Below are 20086 nucleotides of genomic sequence, written 5' to 3' on the forward strand. Positions count from 1 at the left end.
AAAATAGTCACGAGAAATTGTACTTGTTGAATTATTTGCTGGTTATTGGAATGCACATCACACTAGTCTACTATTTAATGTCTTTATTAATTACACGTAAAAATTTGCAAACAATTAAGCCTAACGTATAAACAAACCATCAAGCATATCCCCTATAACGAGGCAACCATCCTTCCTCCACGCTCCCTCGTCACTTTTCGCGTCGTACACTCTCAAGGTAACGGCAGCCACGCTTCAACACCCTCTAGAGTGCACAGTCTCGTCAGCTGTGTGTCCTTTTCTCACAGCGAACAAACACCTCTTCCTCAGATGGCCGAATATACACCACATCCGCTGTCTGTGAACAAAATGTTGTTCTGGAGAGAACAGGAAAAACAATTTATAACAGCTTTTGTAATTCAGTACTTTAGATTACCACTAGGTGGGGCCAACTGCAAAGATCTGGAAGAAAAAAAACTGCATTGTGTAAAATTTGTATTATTTTACACAAAGATGTTGTTCTGTCTTAATTTATAATGTTTTAATGATTCACAGAGTATAATAAATCTAGAAATATCTCAATCCTTTCATATGGGCCTATATTAGAAATGTGTTAACAAAAATGATTTTATAAAATCACTGATTCTAGCCTTTAAATTAAATTGGCCAAGTTGATTTTGCCAAGAGGTACTGCTGGAAACCACAATGTGTCCTTACGGAAACTGAAATGACAAGATAACACCTGCATTTCTGAACAAGCAGACTGGCATTTCTCTGTCTTATCCCTGCAAAGCTCCAAGTGGATGTCAGAAACTACTCAATGGCCAGTTAGTGGGAAAAGACCACTTCAGTTTCACAATAGGTTTACTTAACACTGTTAAAACATGCAGACTGGCCTAGCTGCATCTTGTGATGGGTCTGTTTAGTCTGGTTGTGCAACCATGGCAGCAATACACCCTAGAAGCATCAGCATTACATCACACTGGCACCACATCTGACACCCATCCAGCAACTGTAATATTAAGGCCAAGATGGCCAAAATCATGGACCTAAACTTAAGCAGGGGACTCATTTCAGATCTTGGTTTAAGATCTGCCCTTTCAACACTGAAAACTGAATGCAACCACTCATCTAATACACTTGGAAAAAGGCAGAAACATTCAAGGAACTGCACCCTCCACCCTGGCTCCTCTGCCCTGGCCCTGACAATGGTTGCTAGGTCTGAACGGTCACCTCATTTCCACTCTTCCTCTTCCATTTTCTCGCTTAAGCTCCCATCTCTGCAGTATTCCTCGACCATTTTTTAACGAATTAAAAAATGCCAAATTTTTAGATGTGATTTATGTGACATGCGGGATGTCAAAACATTGCTTGTTTAATTATATATAATTAATATACATAATTATATATTATAATATATAATAATCAATTAATTAATTTGTTTGTTTGTTTCTTTGTTATTGTCAATAAAATGTTTTGATGTCCCACACTTATGGGAGTTTGTGGATTCATTTGTCTCAGGAAAAAGCAACCCAAGGGTGTGTACAAACAGGAAATCTATGCACTTCCTGCACCTGATTCTCCCCCACGAGCATTTTCATTTAGCAGATGCTCTTATCCAAAGTGATTTACATAATCCTAAGTGACAGTACAAGCATTCCCTGGGAGTCAAACCCATGACCTCCACCAGGTGAGCAGTAGGAGCACTTACCTCTGCTGAGTTTCCCCTGCTTTGGCTCGGATCTTGCCAATGGCAAGCTGAGGCCCCTCCTCGCTACTGCCCCAGTGCATTATGGTCTTTACTTTGCTCCACATGCTAGACAGTGGGCCCACATCCCAGCTAACATACACCATCATCAGATCCCCAATATCCGTGTCCAGGGTGATCAGGAAAGTGTAGGTCTTATTGCCTGAGATTTCCTCTACTCTAAAGGACAGAGACAGGAAAAGAGGACCCACATAGTGAGCAACATGTTACACTCTGATTTATATTTATATTCAAATTTCACTGATGTAAGATCTTCGGAAATCAGTTACCAAGGCTATATGAACATCATTAGAAAACATTTGTTGGTTTGTGTTGTTTTGTTGTTCCTAATCTGATTAATTCACCCTTTTTTGTTCCAGATTGCAACAAATGTGCTATAGTGTGATTTGTGGCCAATGTCACAAACATAAGCAAAATGAATCATGGAACATGAAAGGTGCAGGTCACTGTCTGAAAGCAAAGCTCTCAAATGCTTGTTTATCCTGAATAATTTGTATAATTCTGTACTGTTGTATAATACAGTACTGTACCAGCTCATTGTAATGATTGTGCTATTTTAAAAACTTACTCTTATTTTCACTTCACCCCACCCCACCCCAGTTATAACTGCTTTATATGGCCACATGAAATGTACGGGTGCGTGATGATTGTAAACTGAGCAGACTCCATTGTTCATACTTATATGTATCTAAAACATTTATGCTCATGCATATAATACAATCATGTTATTATTTTTCTTTTAATACTACTATTGCCGGCTTATAGTAAATAATTCCCAGAGCCTTCATGTAAACTGGGAGACAATTCAAGTCTGACCACTGATGACATTAATGAGATATAATCGCAATAGCCTCAGTCTAATATGCTGGGCTTGGAACCAAACCGTGTCGTCTGTTCCTGATTCACGGTACAATCAAGGTGTGATGCAAACATTGTTCATGTTTGTTACGAGGGATACCGACTTGTTCTCAGAAAACGTGGCCTGCGTGGAACCAAAGGCATCTCTTGATGCAGGTTAATGCGAGCAGACGTGTCAGCTTGGCTGTAAGTGAGGCGTGTTTGGCTGACACCGATTTTGCAGGCAGTAAATAAAAGAACTTACAGGGAGATTGGCAGGGTTTCACTCTCTCCCAGAGTGCCAGTGAGACTGATGCTCAGAGAAGTATCCGCCTTTTCAGTCTGCGTGAAAAGCTGAATCCTGAACTGAAAGTGGTACACTGCAGACGAAGGGAAAGAACGCCATTAGGAGGAATCCTCATACTCACCGAGCAAGCTGTCGTCTGAGAACATCATTCCTTTCGGCGCATACAGAAGATTCTCTAGTCTAAACAATTTTCATCAAAATAGGATCAAGCCGTCGGCAAAACCGATAGACGGATCTCAGAAAGACAAAATACAGGAAAGGTTCAAACACAACTAAACCGTCTGTGTGCTGTGTACATAAAGTACCACGGGCTTAACATCCTTCCCCACAGCTTCCCATTAGTTTGTAAATGGATTTTCTCCCGTGGACTGGAGCTTGAATTAATGTTTCAAAACTTATGCAGAGGCAGCAGCTGTTTTAAACATTTGTCTCTTATGTTATGTTGTAAACACTGTATATTGTATAGTGACGTCTTACTTTTATAGGGCATTAGCGAGCGGGTTTTGAGGTACAGCCTCTTGCTGGTGCTTGTGCGCACTTTCCTGATGTCGTAGCCCAGAGTGTTGCAGCGGTTCCTCCTGCAGTCCAGACAGACGCCCTTGTCGAACGCGACGTGGTCGCTGCACCTGTAGGCCGTTATCTGCTTGTCTGGGTGCAGGAGCGAGTCGATGAAAAGGTGCACGGCGCGCTCGTGGGCACATTTCACTGTCTGCCCGAAACCTGCAGACACGCGAACAGAAACGGAGGCTAGTTTTCACTGATTCTTTTTTTTTTTTTTCTCTCTCTTGCAGAGGTTGTTTCTATCGTTATCAACACATTTATTCTCCGGCCGCGTAACCATCACTCACAACTCTCTTGTGTTCGAGGCCTTAAAAAAACAAAAACAAAAACAAACAAACAAAAAAAAACCTGGAGACAGAAATGAGTGATGAGACAGGTGGTGTTGGAAAACATAGCAGCTCCTTCTTTAGGGGGAAAAGTCGGTAGCATTTAATCAGTGACTCCCCTGCCCTGCCTGTCCCTCTCCATAAAAAGTCTGTCAGTCACAAGACCCATTACATTGCTATTAGAGTAGGTATCTTAAATCCGTCGCCGTTCTCATGAATGCCTTGGCCTCAGTAGTACAGGTGGCCCAGTGATAAATTCAGGCTGATTAAGATGTGCGGACGATAGCTTCTTTTATACCCATGTTCTTTTTATCTGCGAGATCGTTTTGAGGGAGTTACATCTTTCTACTTTATCACCAGCTGCACACATTTTGAATTTGTAGCGTGCTCCACCTTTATTTTATTAATTAATCTTTAATTAATCATTAATCTTTAATTGCCATTTCCATATTTGTTTATGCATTCCATCTCCCTACCCATATCCCTTCCTCTGTGTACGACTCACCCATAAGGCCGTGCTCTGCCAGGTGGGCATACAGGTTCTGAACGTGCAGTTGGCATCCAGGCTGGAACGCCCCTCCGTTGGGGTAGAAGTCATAGTGGGCGACAGGCTGCCTGATGCCCACACTGAGCCCCATGTGCTGCTGCGTGAACGTGTGGATGGCATCCACGAACCTGGCATCGTGTGGGGACAGGCGCGCAGCGTGTGACATGCCCTCGAATAGGGGGCCAGCAGGGTCCAGACCTGCACACGCCAACCCAACACATCAGTGGCTTACTCTGTCAAAGTGCTTAGTAGACAATAGGTGGACATTTATTTGCTTTTTAAATCTGTTTGCTTATACAATGAGGGCAATTTGATGCAGAAACAAGGCCATGATTTTATTTTTTAAAAATTGCCAAATAGAAATTGTCAAATTAATCCATTGTAGACACAATTGTTGTCCTTACACTATATAGACTATTTTTGCATTGAACTGCTATTTATTAACACTTGTTAACATTACATTGAAATGTTTTAATAGATATTTATAAAACTGATTTGTCTAACCTGTAATTCTCCCCAGGGTTCTCCCTGACATAGCCAGGGTCCTGCCCGCAAAGCCTGCTATGTGAGCTCCCAGGCTGTATCCAATCAGATGTACCCTACCAACAGGAACCTGGATGAAATCCTAGTGGAGGGAGATGGACCAATAAAAAGGTTCTGACTTTACACCTTCATTTATGTCCAGCTGGACTTCATAAACCACTGGAGGAGCTTAACAACATACATTTTATTCTCTGTATGCTATAGTCATATTTGATTTTTTTTTACATAGATGTCTCAGCGTGTCTCGAGATCTGCCAGTGCATGGTTTCATTGTACACTCTGTACCCTGATAAGGCATTGTCCATTAAATATTAAGAGTATGGGATTGAGACTCCCTCATAAATTCACCTCCAGCCATATGAGTAGCTGGGCAATGTCCTGCCCCACAATACGTGTGTTTTGAGCAGCGATTGGGTAGTGTTGCTGTGCTAGCTCCAGCCAATCAGTGACCAGAACATTGATATCTTTTTGTGTACTCTTGAGCGCAGCAGCCAGCCTGGTAATCCACTTCTCCAAAACTGCATCCATCTAAAGCCACACAGAAAAAATTGGAGTAAGTTTAAATTCTAAATTTTTAATTAGTCATTTTTTTCCCTACTGTATTCTGTTGTTATACATTACATTATATGATTGACTAATATAATAGCATCAGTGATACTTAAATGGATATTCTATTTGATCTGTTTTGAGAAACCGAGATTAGATTAAACCTAAAGCAGACGAGTGCCTTTTCACCGAACACTGCCTTTAATCCATCATTGACTAGTTGGCTGCAGGTCTAGCCAGTTGCTTATGCTTTTATACTTTCGAATTCAGTTTAAGGTATGCCTCCCTCTGATTACTGAAGCTCCCCTACCGCCCAGCCGTGGGTAATGATGACCAGCGGGTGGCTGTGGTTGAAGCCACACGCCTGCAGTGTGTCAGCCCGGAACAGCTCCACCACGCAAGAGTCCTCTATGTCCTCCCCACCCATGTACAACCTGAACACAGACTTGGGTGCATAGGGCATTTTCATCCTGGCCGTGAGCTTGCCATCTGCAAGACGGACAAACAAAAGCTCTGAGCTTCCCTGCTCTGTTTGCCTAATCCTGGTTTCATAAGAGAATAACAATATCTGTTCATTTTTTGTCTCTCAGTTGTCTCTAAAATGTTATCTACAATCCAAGGATCTGTGAGGTTTCACAATGTACAGGTGAAAACCAGATTTAAAAAAACATGTTTAGAGCTTGTGAAACATTTTTTAGTAATGAAAATGAAGAGTAAACAACTCAATTACTCTTGAGAAGTCAAAGCCATGCGGCACACGTATCCACAGTTTTTATTTTTACCTTTATTACCTTCAAAAATATTTATAATTTCGTCTTGTTACAGACACCTTTTCTACAGTCCTCACTGTGTTTGCTAAGATGTTGCTATCGTGGTGATCAGTGTCGGCCAGGGGAGGACGGGCCCCCCTTGAGTCTTGGTTCCTCTCAAGCTTTCTTCCTCGTGCTCTAGGAAGTTTTCCTTTGCCACTGTCACCCTTGGCTTGCTCACTTTGGGTTTGGACATTTGTAAAGATGCTTTGTGACAACATCTGTTGTAAAAAGCACTATATAAATAAATTTGATATGTATCCAGGCCTTATGTCGTGCATTGCTAGTCCAGACCAGTGTCTTCCAGCACCAGTCCTGTGGGTCCACAGACACTTAACTCAACTCATTAGAATAAACAATCCTTCATCAATTTTAAAAAGTGTGTCAGAGCAGGGAAGTCACTGTACTGTACAGTGCAGGGATACTCTAACACCAGAACTAGGAAACACTGCTTTAAGTGAGCACATGTGAGTACGTGTACACGTTCTCATGGATACGGATATTCCATAATTTCTACAAACTCATCTTAACCTCAGGCTTGTGTATTGTGTGTGCGAGTGTTCAGAATAAGTCTGTGGAGTGAAGAGATTCCTTCCAGTAAAGAGATTTAAATGGCACACAGAGTTGGGTTACTCTATGCAAGAAGTATGTACACTTTTTACAGGTGTGTCTTCTGCATTCACACAGATTGCGTTTACTTTTGCTGCATTTTGGCCAAAACAGCTTTGGCATTGCTAAACACATTTGGCATTAAAACAGATCTGCTGACGTCCCTCTCTGTTATCAAAGGAGCGTTGACCGACCTGACAGAGACTGAAAATGAGCATCAAAGCCTAGCGCATGGCACGAGAGAATGCTGGCTTACGTTTCCTGTCCAGAAGCATCTTGGCGGCTAATAAAACGGGTCTTTTTCAAAAAGCCAAAGTGCTTTCCGTGTGTTTAAAAAAAAAAGCCCCCACCTGCTGGCTCTGCTTGTCCTCTCTTCCCGTCACACAGGTGTAAGGTGATTAGAAGGAAAGACAGCACTTTAACGATGGCCATGGTGCTTCCGTAGAGCCAACTAGTCCAACAGCTTCCCACAGCTTCCCACAGCTCTCTTTCTCTCCCTCTCTCCCCCTGTCCTCTCTCTCAGGAAGGGGAAAGGAACAGAGGAGGGTAGGTGATATTTGTCGGTACCTTTTAAGGGGGAGGGGGCCACTATTATTGGAATGAGCCCACGGGGAAGGTGGTGCATGGTGTGTGGGGGGGAGGAGAGCGCACTGTGAGCAAACATGGTTCGAGAGGATGGCCCCAGAGTCCCATGGCGGGTTGTGAAAGAGGGCGGAGGGTGCGGGTTTGGGGAGGGTTGGGGGGCTTACCTCGCAGCCTGACTGAGCAATACCACAGACAACACTCAAACCTCAAGTGCATTCTTTTTGTAATGCTTTCTCTTCTGATTTGTCAGCTCTTTTTTGCAAAATTTTGCCCTCTGCAAAATAATCCTTCTAATGTTGATTTGCCACGGACTGCAGATCTCAAAAACAAGCAGCGTTCCAGGCCTGCTTCTTTGGCAGCACCTGAATAATAGCAATGAGATCAATGCTTTAGTGCCATCCACAAAATATTTGTTTGGCCAGGTAATAAACAGACTCTGTAATATATTCTGCATAGTAGCATGCAAAACAGAGCATGCACTGAAATAACGGTGTCCTACAGTGCTAAGAGAACTAAGGTCAACTTAAGCCATCATTTGTCATTCTTTGTGCTCATCACTGTGCTCCATTTTCATGTATTTGTCTTTTTTTTGTACTTTTTACATTCTTTTTTTGTTTATATTATTATTGTTGTTGTTTTATTTCTTATTAGGACAAGACCATGTGACTGAGACTGAACAGATGTCGTGTGTTCTGGTCTGAATGACCGCTGTAGTAGTTGTTAGAGACAGATCAGGCACCTGGTTTACTTACCAGGGTCATGTGCATTTCCCACACCGAACACAAGAATATGTGTCTATCACTGTGCAGTGTGCGAATCACCATCGACTCCTCCATACAAACAAACATGCTTTGCTTCATTTATAACGTTACACAATTTCCAGCATTCATTTAATGTGGGAATATGGATAGTTGGGATTGACTGTTATCTAGATTCTTAGTAAACAGATCAGGCGACCTTTGCTTTTCCAAACACATGATGCACCTGTGTACCTTTCAGACTCCTCCGGCAGAGTCATCTAACTCAGCACTCAGTGCCATAATTATTCAGAGCATAAAAGCAAAACGGTGTAATACTGAAGCCCAACATTGCATGCTTCATTGGGGGTGGGGGGGGTGGGGGGTCTTGCGGGGATGTTGATTGGTTTCATCGCTTGTTCCGTGACACAGGTACTGCAGGGAACAGGATTTGGCTGCTGTCCCCTCCTTTTCAGAGCCCAGCCTATCACGTTGTCTGGAACCATCAGGCCATAGATGCTGTATGTCACAGTTGGTACACAAACCTGAACTCCAGCTGCAGGGTGTAAACATTTACTACTAACCTGCCCACTCTGAGTGAGTATGGTTGCACGGGCCTACACAGTCTGCCTTCATTAAACGGACAAATAACGAATGCAAACGGGTTTGAAAGCTTCGGCTAGCGGGTGACCTCAGGAGAAAGGGTCGTATGACCCAGATTGATGTGCAGATTGAACTATGTCCCTGAATCAGGTTGAATTGAGCGTCAGGCTGGTCAGAACAGTTTCCACTCTCGACTGCTACAGAGGATTTCTTCATAAGCTCATTGTCGTTGAGTCTGCTACCAATGATGTATCTATTAAGAAAGGTTTGTTTTCACATTAGATATCTTAATCTGTACAAAGTAAACAGCCATTAATCAATTAATTTATTGTTTATGGTTACAGTTCATTTGGTAATGTCAAATTTACATTAATAGCATCACGAAATTGTTTTTAACCAGAAAGGGTGATTTATGTCAGAGAAAAAAAAAGATGCCACATTCGTTATAGAGCAAACTAAATGGTTACAAAGTGACAAAATATATGATTCATATTGTATTTCTTTGACTAGTCAAACAATAGTTACATCAAGATCAAAAATAAGGTTGAAACTAACCAATCACGCACTCCATATGGCCATCCACATTTTACACTGTAACAAAGTACTCATTTTTTTCTTGCTTTAACCCTCAGGTCTGAGGTAAAGTTTGTGTGTATTTTCAGATTAATTTTCAGTTAGTCTACCACAAGTTATTGGCTTTTTCAGTTCCAAGTTGATGGCACTGAAGTTCACCGGCAGCTCTTAGCCCACGTGCTGCCCTTGGATCAGTGCCACTTGGCCCAGTCCAGAAAAGGTCAATTCTGTTCCTTCACTCCATATGAAAATGTTCTCATCTGACCTGAGAAGCCAAAGGGCGGAGGAGGACAGCACATGTGGAGTTTGTACATTCTTGTCTGAGTGGAAGTGAGGAGTATTATGGCTTTAAATTATGAATGATTCAAAGACAGAGAGGATGGTTCACCCTGTCCAAACAGTGCCATGAACTTATACAGCAATATACATCACATATCGTCCTGCAGTGAGAACCAAACATTTTCTCATGTTGTGGCCTTGGAGAATGAACAGTTGTGCCTGGGCTTAATGACAGGAGTTATTTATACCTGAGCTGGTTTTGAAAAAATGTTCAGCGTCTTCTCAAATACCAATAAAAATGCTTGAAATACTGCCATTTTATAGACTTTATAAAAAATACTGCTATTTTCTAGATTTTATGTAAATACTGTCTGTTCCAGAGTTTTCTGAAGGCCTGTATATGATTTCTTCCCCGCTTTTGTCTCGTTTGTTTTCAAACAATAGAGAAACCAGGTCTTGGAAGAAAAGGTAAGAAGTGGGAATTCTTAAATTACCTCTTTGGTGCAAACTTAATAACAGCTCGTAGAATCAACCATGCTTTTACATACTATGCATGCATGGTGTCATTGCAAGATTACTGGTAAAAGCAGCGCTTTGTGCAAAAGGCAGATGTTTTATTTCAAAGTGTAATGTCTATAAAAGCACCCGCATATGGTGCCCATTTGCATTCTATCTAAAGACACACGGGCATAAGGAGAAAGGAGACCAGCAGGAGGCTGTTCTCTACTGTCTGGATGAGGTCAACAGGGAAGTGCAACAGTTCGATTTCTCCCCTTCCTGTTTAGCTCATGGTGATCATCTCGTACTTGTCCTTGATGTTGTTCTCCTCCGCACCCTGTTTCCCCAGCTCCGGGTGGTGTAGCTCAATAAGCAGGAGATAGATCATAGCACCCAGCACGCCCCCAACCATTGGCCCGGCAACCGGGATCCACCACCAGTAGCCCCCAGCTCTGAGGACGCAGTACATTACACTGTCACAAATTCACTCTGATTATGAATACACACTGCCACAGGCTTAGCACTGATTACTAGGGCCACACAATGTATCATTTGTTAATTGATATTGACCTGAAACTGTACTATAGGATATATGCAAATTTTCACTGTGTGCTCTGTGCACCCTGTATAATTTCATACATTTCGATTAGTGTTCTTTGGATAATTTCATGAATTATGGCATGTGCACAATCCCACACAACATAGACATGAACATACGCGCCCACTGTTCACCCAGCTCACAGCATAGTAGATGTCGCTCCTTTCTGCTTGTTACATGTTGCATTGAGGCCTGTTTGGGTTCTGAGGCTGTGGACCAGCTCTTAGTGGATGGTGACTATGTTGTTTGTACTCTGTCGTTAGTACAAACGAGTCTTTGTATCTTATTGCTCTGCTTATGGTTGTGGCTAATTTGACTATGCAGCACTTTGGTCAACTGTTGTTGTTTGTACTAGTGGCAGATCCATTCTCAGCAATCCTTTGCTTCCAGATTCTATTTTCAACTACCTTTATCACCACTACTTCACTACTGCTGGTCATGTTTTGCTTTTCAGTAGCTGGCTTCTCTTTGGGAGAAGAGCGTGTGTGTGTGTGTGTGTGTGTGTGTGTGTGTGTGTGTGTGTGTGTGTTGCAGAATAAAAGCAGGTTGCATTAGGAGCTCTAATCTACTCTCAAGACTGCAGGTTGCACACATGCTCTCATGCATGCAGTCTCTCCTGCTACACACACACGTATGCTGCCACACACACGTATGCTGCCACACATCCCCACTGCTGATCCCCACTTCCATTTCTACTTCAGTATGGATTCAGCTTGATGTGGGGGAGCTCTACTGCTCTTCTCATTGCACACGTCACTCCTTCTGCCCACACTGCACACACTCCCACTGGGCTTTAGTGAGCAGTTACTGTCACCCCTAGCATACTACACCCCATCTCCATTTCAATTTCAGCTGACAGTATGGTAATTTTTGTGCTACAAATAAAAACATCCATGTCCTTCCTGTAAATGCGCCCCAGATTTCCTTTAGTCTGGACACTGACGGTTCATACAGTTCTCTGGACATGTGACCTCCGAGGTTTATCTTGAACAAATAAAAGTATGTAGTTCAGACAGCTGCTTTGAAAAAATAGAGGAGAGACATTTTTGTTTCAACAGTAAAAAAGACTACATGAATTAAACAGCGCTTCAGTTACGCCTTTCAGAGTATTCATGTGTGGAATGTTCAACATCCCAATCCTTTCTCCTTGTGCTTTGAGTCCTTTTCCAGTGTGAATGAATTACACTCAAGTACTGCAAATTCTATTAGCCCTTTCACAGAGGCATACTGGGTGTTTGAAGAGGAGAAAACCTGCCTCTGCTGTCTCAAGGCTGCTGTTAGCTCTGCCACAGCAGGCACAGTCCAGAAGATTACATTTCCCGTGGAGCAGAGGCACACTGCACTGTGAGTATTACAAACTAGCAGTCTAGCAGGTGGAATTTTCACTTTAATCTCATTCGGACGGCATCAACCTTTGGCTGTGCAATGAGTGTGTTTATTTTTAAGCATCGTGATCATGCTGTTTAATAGTTCTCCTATTAAAAACGACACTGTAATGCTTTTCTGCCCCACTTCTGCTGACAGGTTAACTCTGCAAGTTAATATCGCAAAGGTCAGAGTGACGTAGATTGTGACGTAAGAAGCAGGTTAGGGTCAGAGTAGGTAAAAGTTGGAATACGAAGTTGCACAAGGGTGTTTACCGTACCTGAACACCTCCACCCCCCACCCTGCCACAGCGGTGAAGAGCCTGGGACCCAGGTCTCGAGCTGGGTTGATGGGATAGCCGCAGTTCAAGCCCATGGACACGCCAATGGCCAGGATGGTCAGGCTGATGACCAGAGGCTCCATCCCCTTAGGTGCACCCATGTTCTTCTTGTCCATTATAGCCAGAACACACATCACCAGTGCCCCTGTGCCAATTACCTGTGTAAATAAGCAGGAGCGATTATGAAAGCATTGCCTTTCTCCCTCTGCGTTTGTGGACATTTAGGGTAGACCGGCACAATTTTAGACAATATAAATGCTACTGACATGCTTATATCCACAGTAAAATGTTAAAATGCTGAATTTAGACTGAATCTTTGCTTATTAGAGATATTTAATTTCACACATATGGATAAATCTTTAGAATTCTATTTTATTGTTTGAGCTTTTGAATCCTGATATATGTCCAAGTGGCAAGGATAGTTATATATGATCACAGATGGCTATATGATCACAGATATCTATATATGATCACACATAGCTATATATGATCACAGATATCTATATATGATCACACATATCTATATATGATCACAGATACCTATATATGATCACAGATGGCTATATGATCACACATAGCTGTATGATCAGAGATACCTATATATGATCACAAATGGCTATATGATCACACATAGCCATGATATGATCACAGATGCATATATATGATCACACATAGTTGTATGATCACAGATACCTATATATGATCACAAATGGCTATATGATCACACATAGCTGTATGATCACAGATGGCTATATGATCACACATAGTTATATATGATCACAGATACCTATATATGATCACAGAAGATGTTTTCCATTTTTGTCTGCTTCTGTAAGGCTTTACTGTTGTATCGCCTTTCTACTGGTAGAGAGACGCAGGACAGGAATGTTTGTAATTTGTACACATGACCATTTACAAATATGACTAATGTCTAGCAAACGTTTCTCTCTATGGTAGTCATTAACACAAACTTGAAAGTCAGATAGCAATTCATACAATTTGGAAATTTAGATATTGGAATGGGTTGTACTGTCCAAAAACCAATTAAAGGTCTAAAATGGCCCATACTGATATAAATGTTTAACAAATGCTACCCTGAGGGGCCCCATACCATTACTAATAAAGGTTAAACTAAAAAAAAAGCCCACGGGTCAGGTTACTCCCCTCTAGCACTTCTCAAAATGAAGGTTTTGAAAGTAATGATTAATCAAGAAATGCCTTTTGTCTCATCTTTTGTCTTAAATAGATTAGGAAATTTAAGAGTGACTTTAAAAGAAAATACATTGTTAATTCATGTAGCGTCAAGAGACAAGAGAATCAAGAAAACACTAGAGTGTTTTGTATAATACAATTCCATCAGCTCCAGACCTTGTTCAGTTAAATGAATTTACTTGTCTTCTAAAATGACCTGTAGGATTTAGACGAATAGGAACTCTGTGATATATTGATGTGAAGTGACTTAATATTTGCTCATTAGTCAATGATTACTGATTTCTTTTATACCCACTGAGGCCTCAAAAGCAGCCAATACAATAGAGATAGAGAGGCTTCCTTGTATTTCAAGTTTGGACAAACGAGTGCCATACAGTAGACAAGTTACTCTATTTAGCTCCAGCCTGTTATACGTTGTTCTGAAACGCATACACTGAATTATTCAGAGGAGATAAATATTTTGATAACTATACATGTATAAAGGAAACATTAGCTACAACAATATGACATATTGTCAACCACAGAGTACATACTGTGTATTTAAATGGATTATGATTATACTGGGGACAGACTATACAATTCCAGTTACCAGAGTTCTACAGGATCAACATGTGTTCTCACCTGATCAGCAAATCCATTGAGGACTGAGAGGTGCTTTGCTGGATAGGAAGCAAAAATGTTTGCTGTGGCATTTTCACCTGTTACCATCAACACTCCATTGCTATAGTCCATGAAGGCATCTACAAAGATTACAATGTTTTCTATTAGGATGCACGGCAGCCTGTCCAGGTTTGGTTCATGCCTTGCACCCTGCGCTTCCAGGATTAAGCTATTTACAACATGAATGAATTAATGCACATATTGGTATTCTTTTTTTTTTCTTTTTTTTTAGCTCTGACAAATAGCGCAGATACGGTATAATGTAGTGTAAGCCGTACATCAACTGGATCTGTAGATTCACCTCCCTGGAGAGTTTAGCTCCAAACCTAATTTAACAAACCTGGTCCAGTTAATCAAGACCTAAAGTATGATCTGAATATGACAGCCAGGTGTGTTGCAGCTAATCTCTGTAGGGTAGTAGATCTGCTCCAGATGTATGTCCAGGCCAGTGATGTAGAGAGAGGTCAGAATGTCTCTGTTGGCATGTGTAAATATATAAATATTACTTACAATATATAAATATGTAAATATAACCTACATTATGACCTACAGTAAGTATATGTTAAACACTATGTTATACTTCCATGTAGCTCAAAGGTTTAGCCCACCAGTGAGCCCATCAGTGACTAATCCCGTGAGTGTGCTGCAGCAGTGACTCACCATAGTACAGGCCGAAGACAGCACAGGAGCCCACGAAAGCCCCACTGAACTGTGCAGCCACATACACCGGGAATTTTTTAACAGGAAGCTTCCCCAGGATGACCATAGCCAGCGATACAGCTGGGTTCACGTGCCCGCCTACAAAGCCAAGACAAGGGTATGAGCAGATACCCAGGCCCTGATGCCAACTCCCACAACCAACTGCTCCAACCCTTTAACCCACAGGAACTATTGATTTGGTAATGGGTTCAAACTGCTGATCAATTTCCTCTGCCATTTTAATTGTTTCACTTCAGGCTAGGGTTTCTCCTGAGGTGTGGTTAAATGCATGATGACAGCCTGCATGTGTTAGTTTAAAGAGGCGTTATCGTCACCTGTTAGGATCAATGGGGCCTAAACCCGACACCTAAGGTTATCAGTCTGATGGCATCGACCTGCTGTGTTCTCCACGCTCCCACTTGCTTCCTCTTTATCCCTAATTCACACTGTAGTTCACAAATACTGTCTACAACAGCCAGCTGAAAGGTCAATGGGAATTGAGTCTGACATAATCTGTCCAAGTTGTTTAAGGCCACTGTGCAGCACATGAATGAATCTGAAATTTTCCACAGCGTACTTCAAGGAACTCAGCCAAACTCCTGGCCTCCTTATCTCAGCTCCCCCCCTCTAAAGCCCGGGGAAAAACAAATGGAAATACATGACCCCTCCCTTCCCTCACGCGTCCTTCTGGATGTGGCAGGAGCCGGCCCCCACCCTGCCTGCTGCCACGCCCACTGCTTGTGGCCCATGCCACTGAAAGTTCATTGGCACAATACTACATTTGTTGTTTCGGATGCCACTCTGTACGATGAAGGCCTCCACAGGTCATGTGAGATGATGGGCTAATGCAGGTAATGGGGACGCATGGCTAACCACTGGCCACCAGCTCGGGAAGGACTGCTCAGCCTCCGTCTACCCCCTCTGGGGTTTCTGCTCCATTTCTCCTTAATGGAGTCCATAATGAAGACCCACTAGTCTACACACAAATATCAGTAGACACGCCTAAAGATAAGTGTATCATTTTATAAGGTTCTGGTGGCCTTAAATAATTTCACACTGAGCTGTTAAAAAAAAATTAAAAATGTAAATATATTTTTTTGAAACCCTCATTATGTTTCAGTTGCTTTCCTATTTTTCTTGGTTTTCCAGATTGGTTTGTATGAACGTTGTGATGTTTGTCAAGATTACACATTGCACTGATAAACCGCTGTTTGGGGTGGGCCAAAGGGAATGTTATTGCAGAGAGGTATCCAGGGATAACATCACTCCCCACCCACTGTTTTTGTGATCACAAGAGTTGGGCAACCATAAAAAGTTCAGTAACAATTTTTGAAAGGCCCTACTTGAGGACCTTATCAAGCATTCACAACACGAACATAACATGCATAAAAATGCTACATAGACGTTTGTGAGTTCTCTGTAGTTTCTGCAGAGATAACTGCAGGTATGTACCTAAAACCTAACGCGACACCAAGAGCTACTACTACTAGTAGTACATCGCTTGATTACATCGTTTGATGAGCGCCAAATCGAAGTGAATCTCTGGGTTAGACAGAACTGATCTTACATCATGACATTTAAAACAGATCAGCACCACTTTTAGTTTCTCACTGTCTGGACAACTGTATGGTCATCCTGACTGCACAGAACATTTGTTTTTTAATTTATTTCTTTAATTTATTTCATTCTTTACTTATATAGAAAACAATTTTGGTTGTTTAATAATATAAATGATATTATGTATACTTCAGTATTTGTGTGGCTGCCTGCTTTATGGTGTATCATGAATAAACAAATTAACAAAACAAATTAAGTCTTGGTCTGGATAAGTGTATGTGTTTGAATAAGTGTATGTGGTTGAATAAATGTGTTTGTTGGTTACCCGACACCCCTCCGGCCACGTAAATGGCCAACATCACTCCCATGGTGAAGCCAATGTGGATGGTGAATGGCTCCCCCAAGGTTCCTCTGCTCAGGACAGCCTGGGCGACAGAGCCACAGCCAAAGAGCTGCCAGAAGACAGGAGTCAGGGACAGATATAACTATTTAACACAGAGCTCAAATTAGTTGGATCAGAGAATAGACAAGAGTTAGACAACAGAGAAAACCAAAAAATATGCATAGGGCAATAATGTCCTCCTTTATAATTATCACTAACAGAGTTCAACAGGACACTATGTCCTGAAACCAACTCTCTGCACTGCTCAGGAGCTCTCAAGCTACTATTTTAAGTCATGAGGTGTCTGCAACCTAGATCCAGACATCTGCAAATGAGATGACCCAACAATTTGAAAAATGGTCTATAACATCACTAAGATCACTGTGAAGGGAAAGCAAATTCCCTGCAAATCGCTTCTGTTCCATCACATATATTAGAAATGATCTGTTCCTACCTCTAAAATATGCAGATACAGTGCTGAAGAAGGTTACCTGATACTTCTAACATCAATAAAATATAAATTACATTATGTATGTATCTTTGCTCAGTTTGTTATCAACTGCATTATTAATAAATCAGTGTATGTTATTTTTTACCATATTATGCCATATTTTGTTATGCTACATATAGACATATGCAGCCAAGAAGCAACACATGCTAAATAAAATAGAAATAACATATCTAAATATCATGGTGCCAGTTGGCCATCTTATGACATGTGATTAATTAAATGCTTCACAAATATCTAAGACACTGGCAATTAAATCACAGTCCTCAAGGTCCAGGTCCACATCTAGGAGTCAGGTATGATGACAAACGGGTACATTAATCATGTAATTAACCACAAGGAATTACAAAGTCCAGGACCAAAGCTGGATTTGATATAAATCCAAGTAACATTATATACAAATCTAAGTAACATTTGGCATCAACAAACCCATTAACAGAATGTGTCACGTAATACTTGTGCTTGTGTTGAGAGAAAAATGTTAATCTTTGATTAGTTGGCCCACAAATGAGGTCAGAACAGGTTAACAAACTGGAACTGGATTACTGGCGTGAGATGGAGGAACAGTCTGCAGGAACCCACCGTGCTTTACCCAGTGATGGCTTGCTTGATTGGTCATCTGCCATCTTCCTTTGGCGTATTAGTTTGAGAAGGTTGTCCAGTAACCACTAAGTTTAATTTACTCTTTGTAAGTGACTTGTAATTCTTGGTATATTACATTGCTGCTATTTTAGGTCATGTTCATGACCTAGTCAAACTACTAGGAAATATTGAGTCATGCTGATGGAGGCACCAGAGTAAAGGAGATTACTCAGATCTTACCATTTATGGTTTAATAAAGCTCAGGCTGTATAAGTAATCATGTTAATTTCTCTATTTTCTGTAACATATGTATTGGGGAGGTTTTTAAAAAATAAAATTCTGAAATATATTTGCGACATACTAAAATTTTTATTTGACTCACTGACATTTTGACGCTAATATAGTAGGTCTATCTCAAACAAGCATCGTGAAAATAAACTCATAACCCAATGCTCGAAAATGCTCTGTCCTGTCGAACAGAATAACGTGAATCGTAAATTATATTGACAGTTTACAATTATTGTATATATCTCTGGAAAAAGTCTCTTGACAGTAGTACTTATAGTACTTACTATTAATACGAATGTTCCAAGCAATTCTGCCAGAAACTCTCTGATGATGTGCTGTCTGAGAGCACATTTCCCCCTTAAATTCCTTGCGTTCCCAAGCTCCATATTTTCCCAGAAAGGTTTTGTCCCAGTGTTGTCAGTACGGGCACTAAACGCGCAGTATGCGCTAGTGTGAAGTGGTCAGAATATAACCCCGTCCGCCCCCCGGTGATTGCGCTGTCTTGCTTCTGTGCGTTCCCACTTACGTGCAATGAGCTTATCTGTTTTCACACTGCACCGCACCACACACCACAATAATTCCTATTTGTAAAACAAAATTCAAATAAAATATTTTGTTTGTTTATTGTTACAATTACTTAACCCAGTTTTTGACGCACATCGAGTTATTACTATCGAGTTTGTTTCTTTACGTCCAACTAAATGTATGTGTTTAGGATAAGTTGTTTGTTGTTTGTTGGTGATGTCGGTTGGAAATAAATGGCTGTTACTGCTCGTCTTTTGATGAAAGAGAAAAATTCCAACTTCCAACTGTGGTATGGTCGTCCTACTATATAAGATACTATTTTTTAAAAGTCGAGTGTAATATGTTATTGTATAGTAGTCTACTTTCTGAACATGGGTCATATAAAAGTCTAGACAAAAAAAGAATATTAATAAACTAATTATAAACAATACAATGGCAACCTCCTGTTACGCTTGTGCAAAAATAACCAAGAAAGTGAATTTCAATATGTACTGTTACATTTTGTCCAACAGAGGGAGCGCTTTGAAAACGAAAAGAAGAGTCGACGCCGAGGGTGCCACCGCGTGTCTGTGCGAGGCGCAGACTGCGAAGGGCGCAGGCGGCAGGTATGGAGCGATGGGTTTTGCTTGCATTAATCACTGTCACCTTTTCTGGGGTGTCGTCTTTGATGTGAAACAGACACAGTCAGCACGTCTCCCAGCGCTGTGGGAAAGGGGGGTTGCTGTGCTGATGGACAAAAAGCACCCCAGTGGGGTGCGTACAAATTATGACATGGTATTCCTTTCACGGGCTTTATGGTCGTCTAGTGTCATCCTCTCAAACATCAGATATGATAACAGCTGTCCAGTAGCCGAGTCGCGCATGCCTTTTTTTCCTCATTAACTTCCATTAGGACCTGATAAAGCACCTTTAAAACACCTTTGTTTCCCCCAACTGCCAGATTTCTGTTAATGCCGAAGTAAACGTATTACAAATTCATCCACGTATAAGAAATATTCATATTTTAAGCCAAATATATGCCGTGCGGGGCTAGGCCACGAATGTCGAAGTGAATACAAAACGTAAACCCAATTACTGAAACACGAACGTTAAAATCTGAATCCTTTCTCGGAAATGGACCAATAGCCTATTAAACACAGAACGCGCGATATATATAAAACAAGGCATATTTCATGTGATTTTTATTTGCAAGTAAAATATTTGGAAGATTTGTTTTGCCTGGAGGCCGAATAGGTAGCGTAGGCTATTTATTGCTCAAACTAC

The 20086-nt window shown here is 41.3% G+C and overlaps 2 protein-coding genes across 6 annotated transcripts; both read right to left on the reverse strand.

Annotated features, from left to right (window-relative positions):
* Positions 1-68: 68 nt before the first annotated feature.
* lipca (lipase, hepatic a) lies at positions 69-7345 on the reverse strand. 2 transcript variants are annotated; one of them, XM_035521089.2, is made up of 9 exons: positions 7183-7345; positions 5725-5903; positions 5217-5396; positions 4830-4950; positions 4284-4523; positions 3369-3611; positions 2850-2964; positions 1691-1906; positions 69-356 (listed from the first exon to the last, which is right to left on the reverse strand). In XM_035521089.2, exons 1-9 carry the CDS (start codon positions 7262-7264, stop codon positions 263-265), a joined length of 1470 nt encoding a protein of 489 aa, XP_035376982.1. In that variant the 5' UTR covers positions 7265-7345; the 3' UTR covers positions 69-262. The 2 variants fall into 2 exon arrangements, with proteins under 2 accessions (XP_035376982.1, XP_081562690.1); XM_081706564.1 differs by lacking the exon at positions 5725-5903 and having other exon boundaries at positions 7183-7312.
* Positions 7346-7730: 385 nt separating this feature from the next.
* Positions 7731-18765, reverse strand: aqp9b (aquaporin 9b). 4 transcript variants are annotated; one of them, XM_081706567.1, is made up of 6 exons: positions 18011-18718; positions 16864-16990; positions 14943-15080; positions 14244-14362; positions 12351-12568; positions 8053-9010 (listed from the first exon to the last, which is right to left on the reverse strand). In XM_081706567.1, the coding sequence occupies exons 2-6, from the start codon at positions 16904-16906 to the stop codon at positions 8734-8736; spliced, it is 795 nt and encodes a 264-aa protein (XP_081562693.1). In that variant the 5' UTR covers positions 16907-16990; positions 18011-18718; the 3' UTR covers positions 8053-8733. The 4 variants fall into 4 exon arrangements, with proteins under 4 accessions (XP_081562692.1, XP_081562693.1, XP_081562691.1 ...); XM_081706565.1 differs by having other exon boundaries at positions 8464-9010; positions 18583-18765; XM_027007391.3 differs by lacking the exon at positions 8053-9010 and adding an exon at positions 9066-10559 and having other exon boundaries at positions 18583-18758.
* Between the last annotated feature and the right edge of the window lie 1321 nt (positions 18766-20086).

The sequence above is a fragment of the Electrophorus electricus genome, chromosome 23 (assembly GCF_041902795.1).
Source record: "Electrophorus electricus isolate QZ-2024a chromosome 23, ASM4190279v1, whole genome shotgun sequence".
In the NCBI taxonomy this organism is placed as follows: Eukaryota; Metazoa; Chordata; class Actinopteri; order Gymnotiformes; family Gymnotidae; genus Electrophorus; species Electrophorus electricus.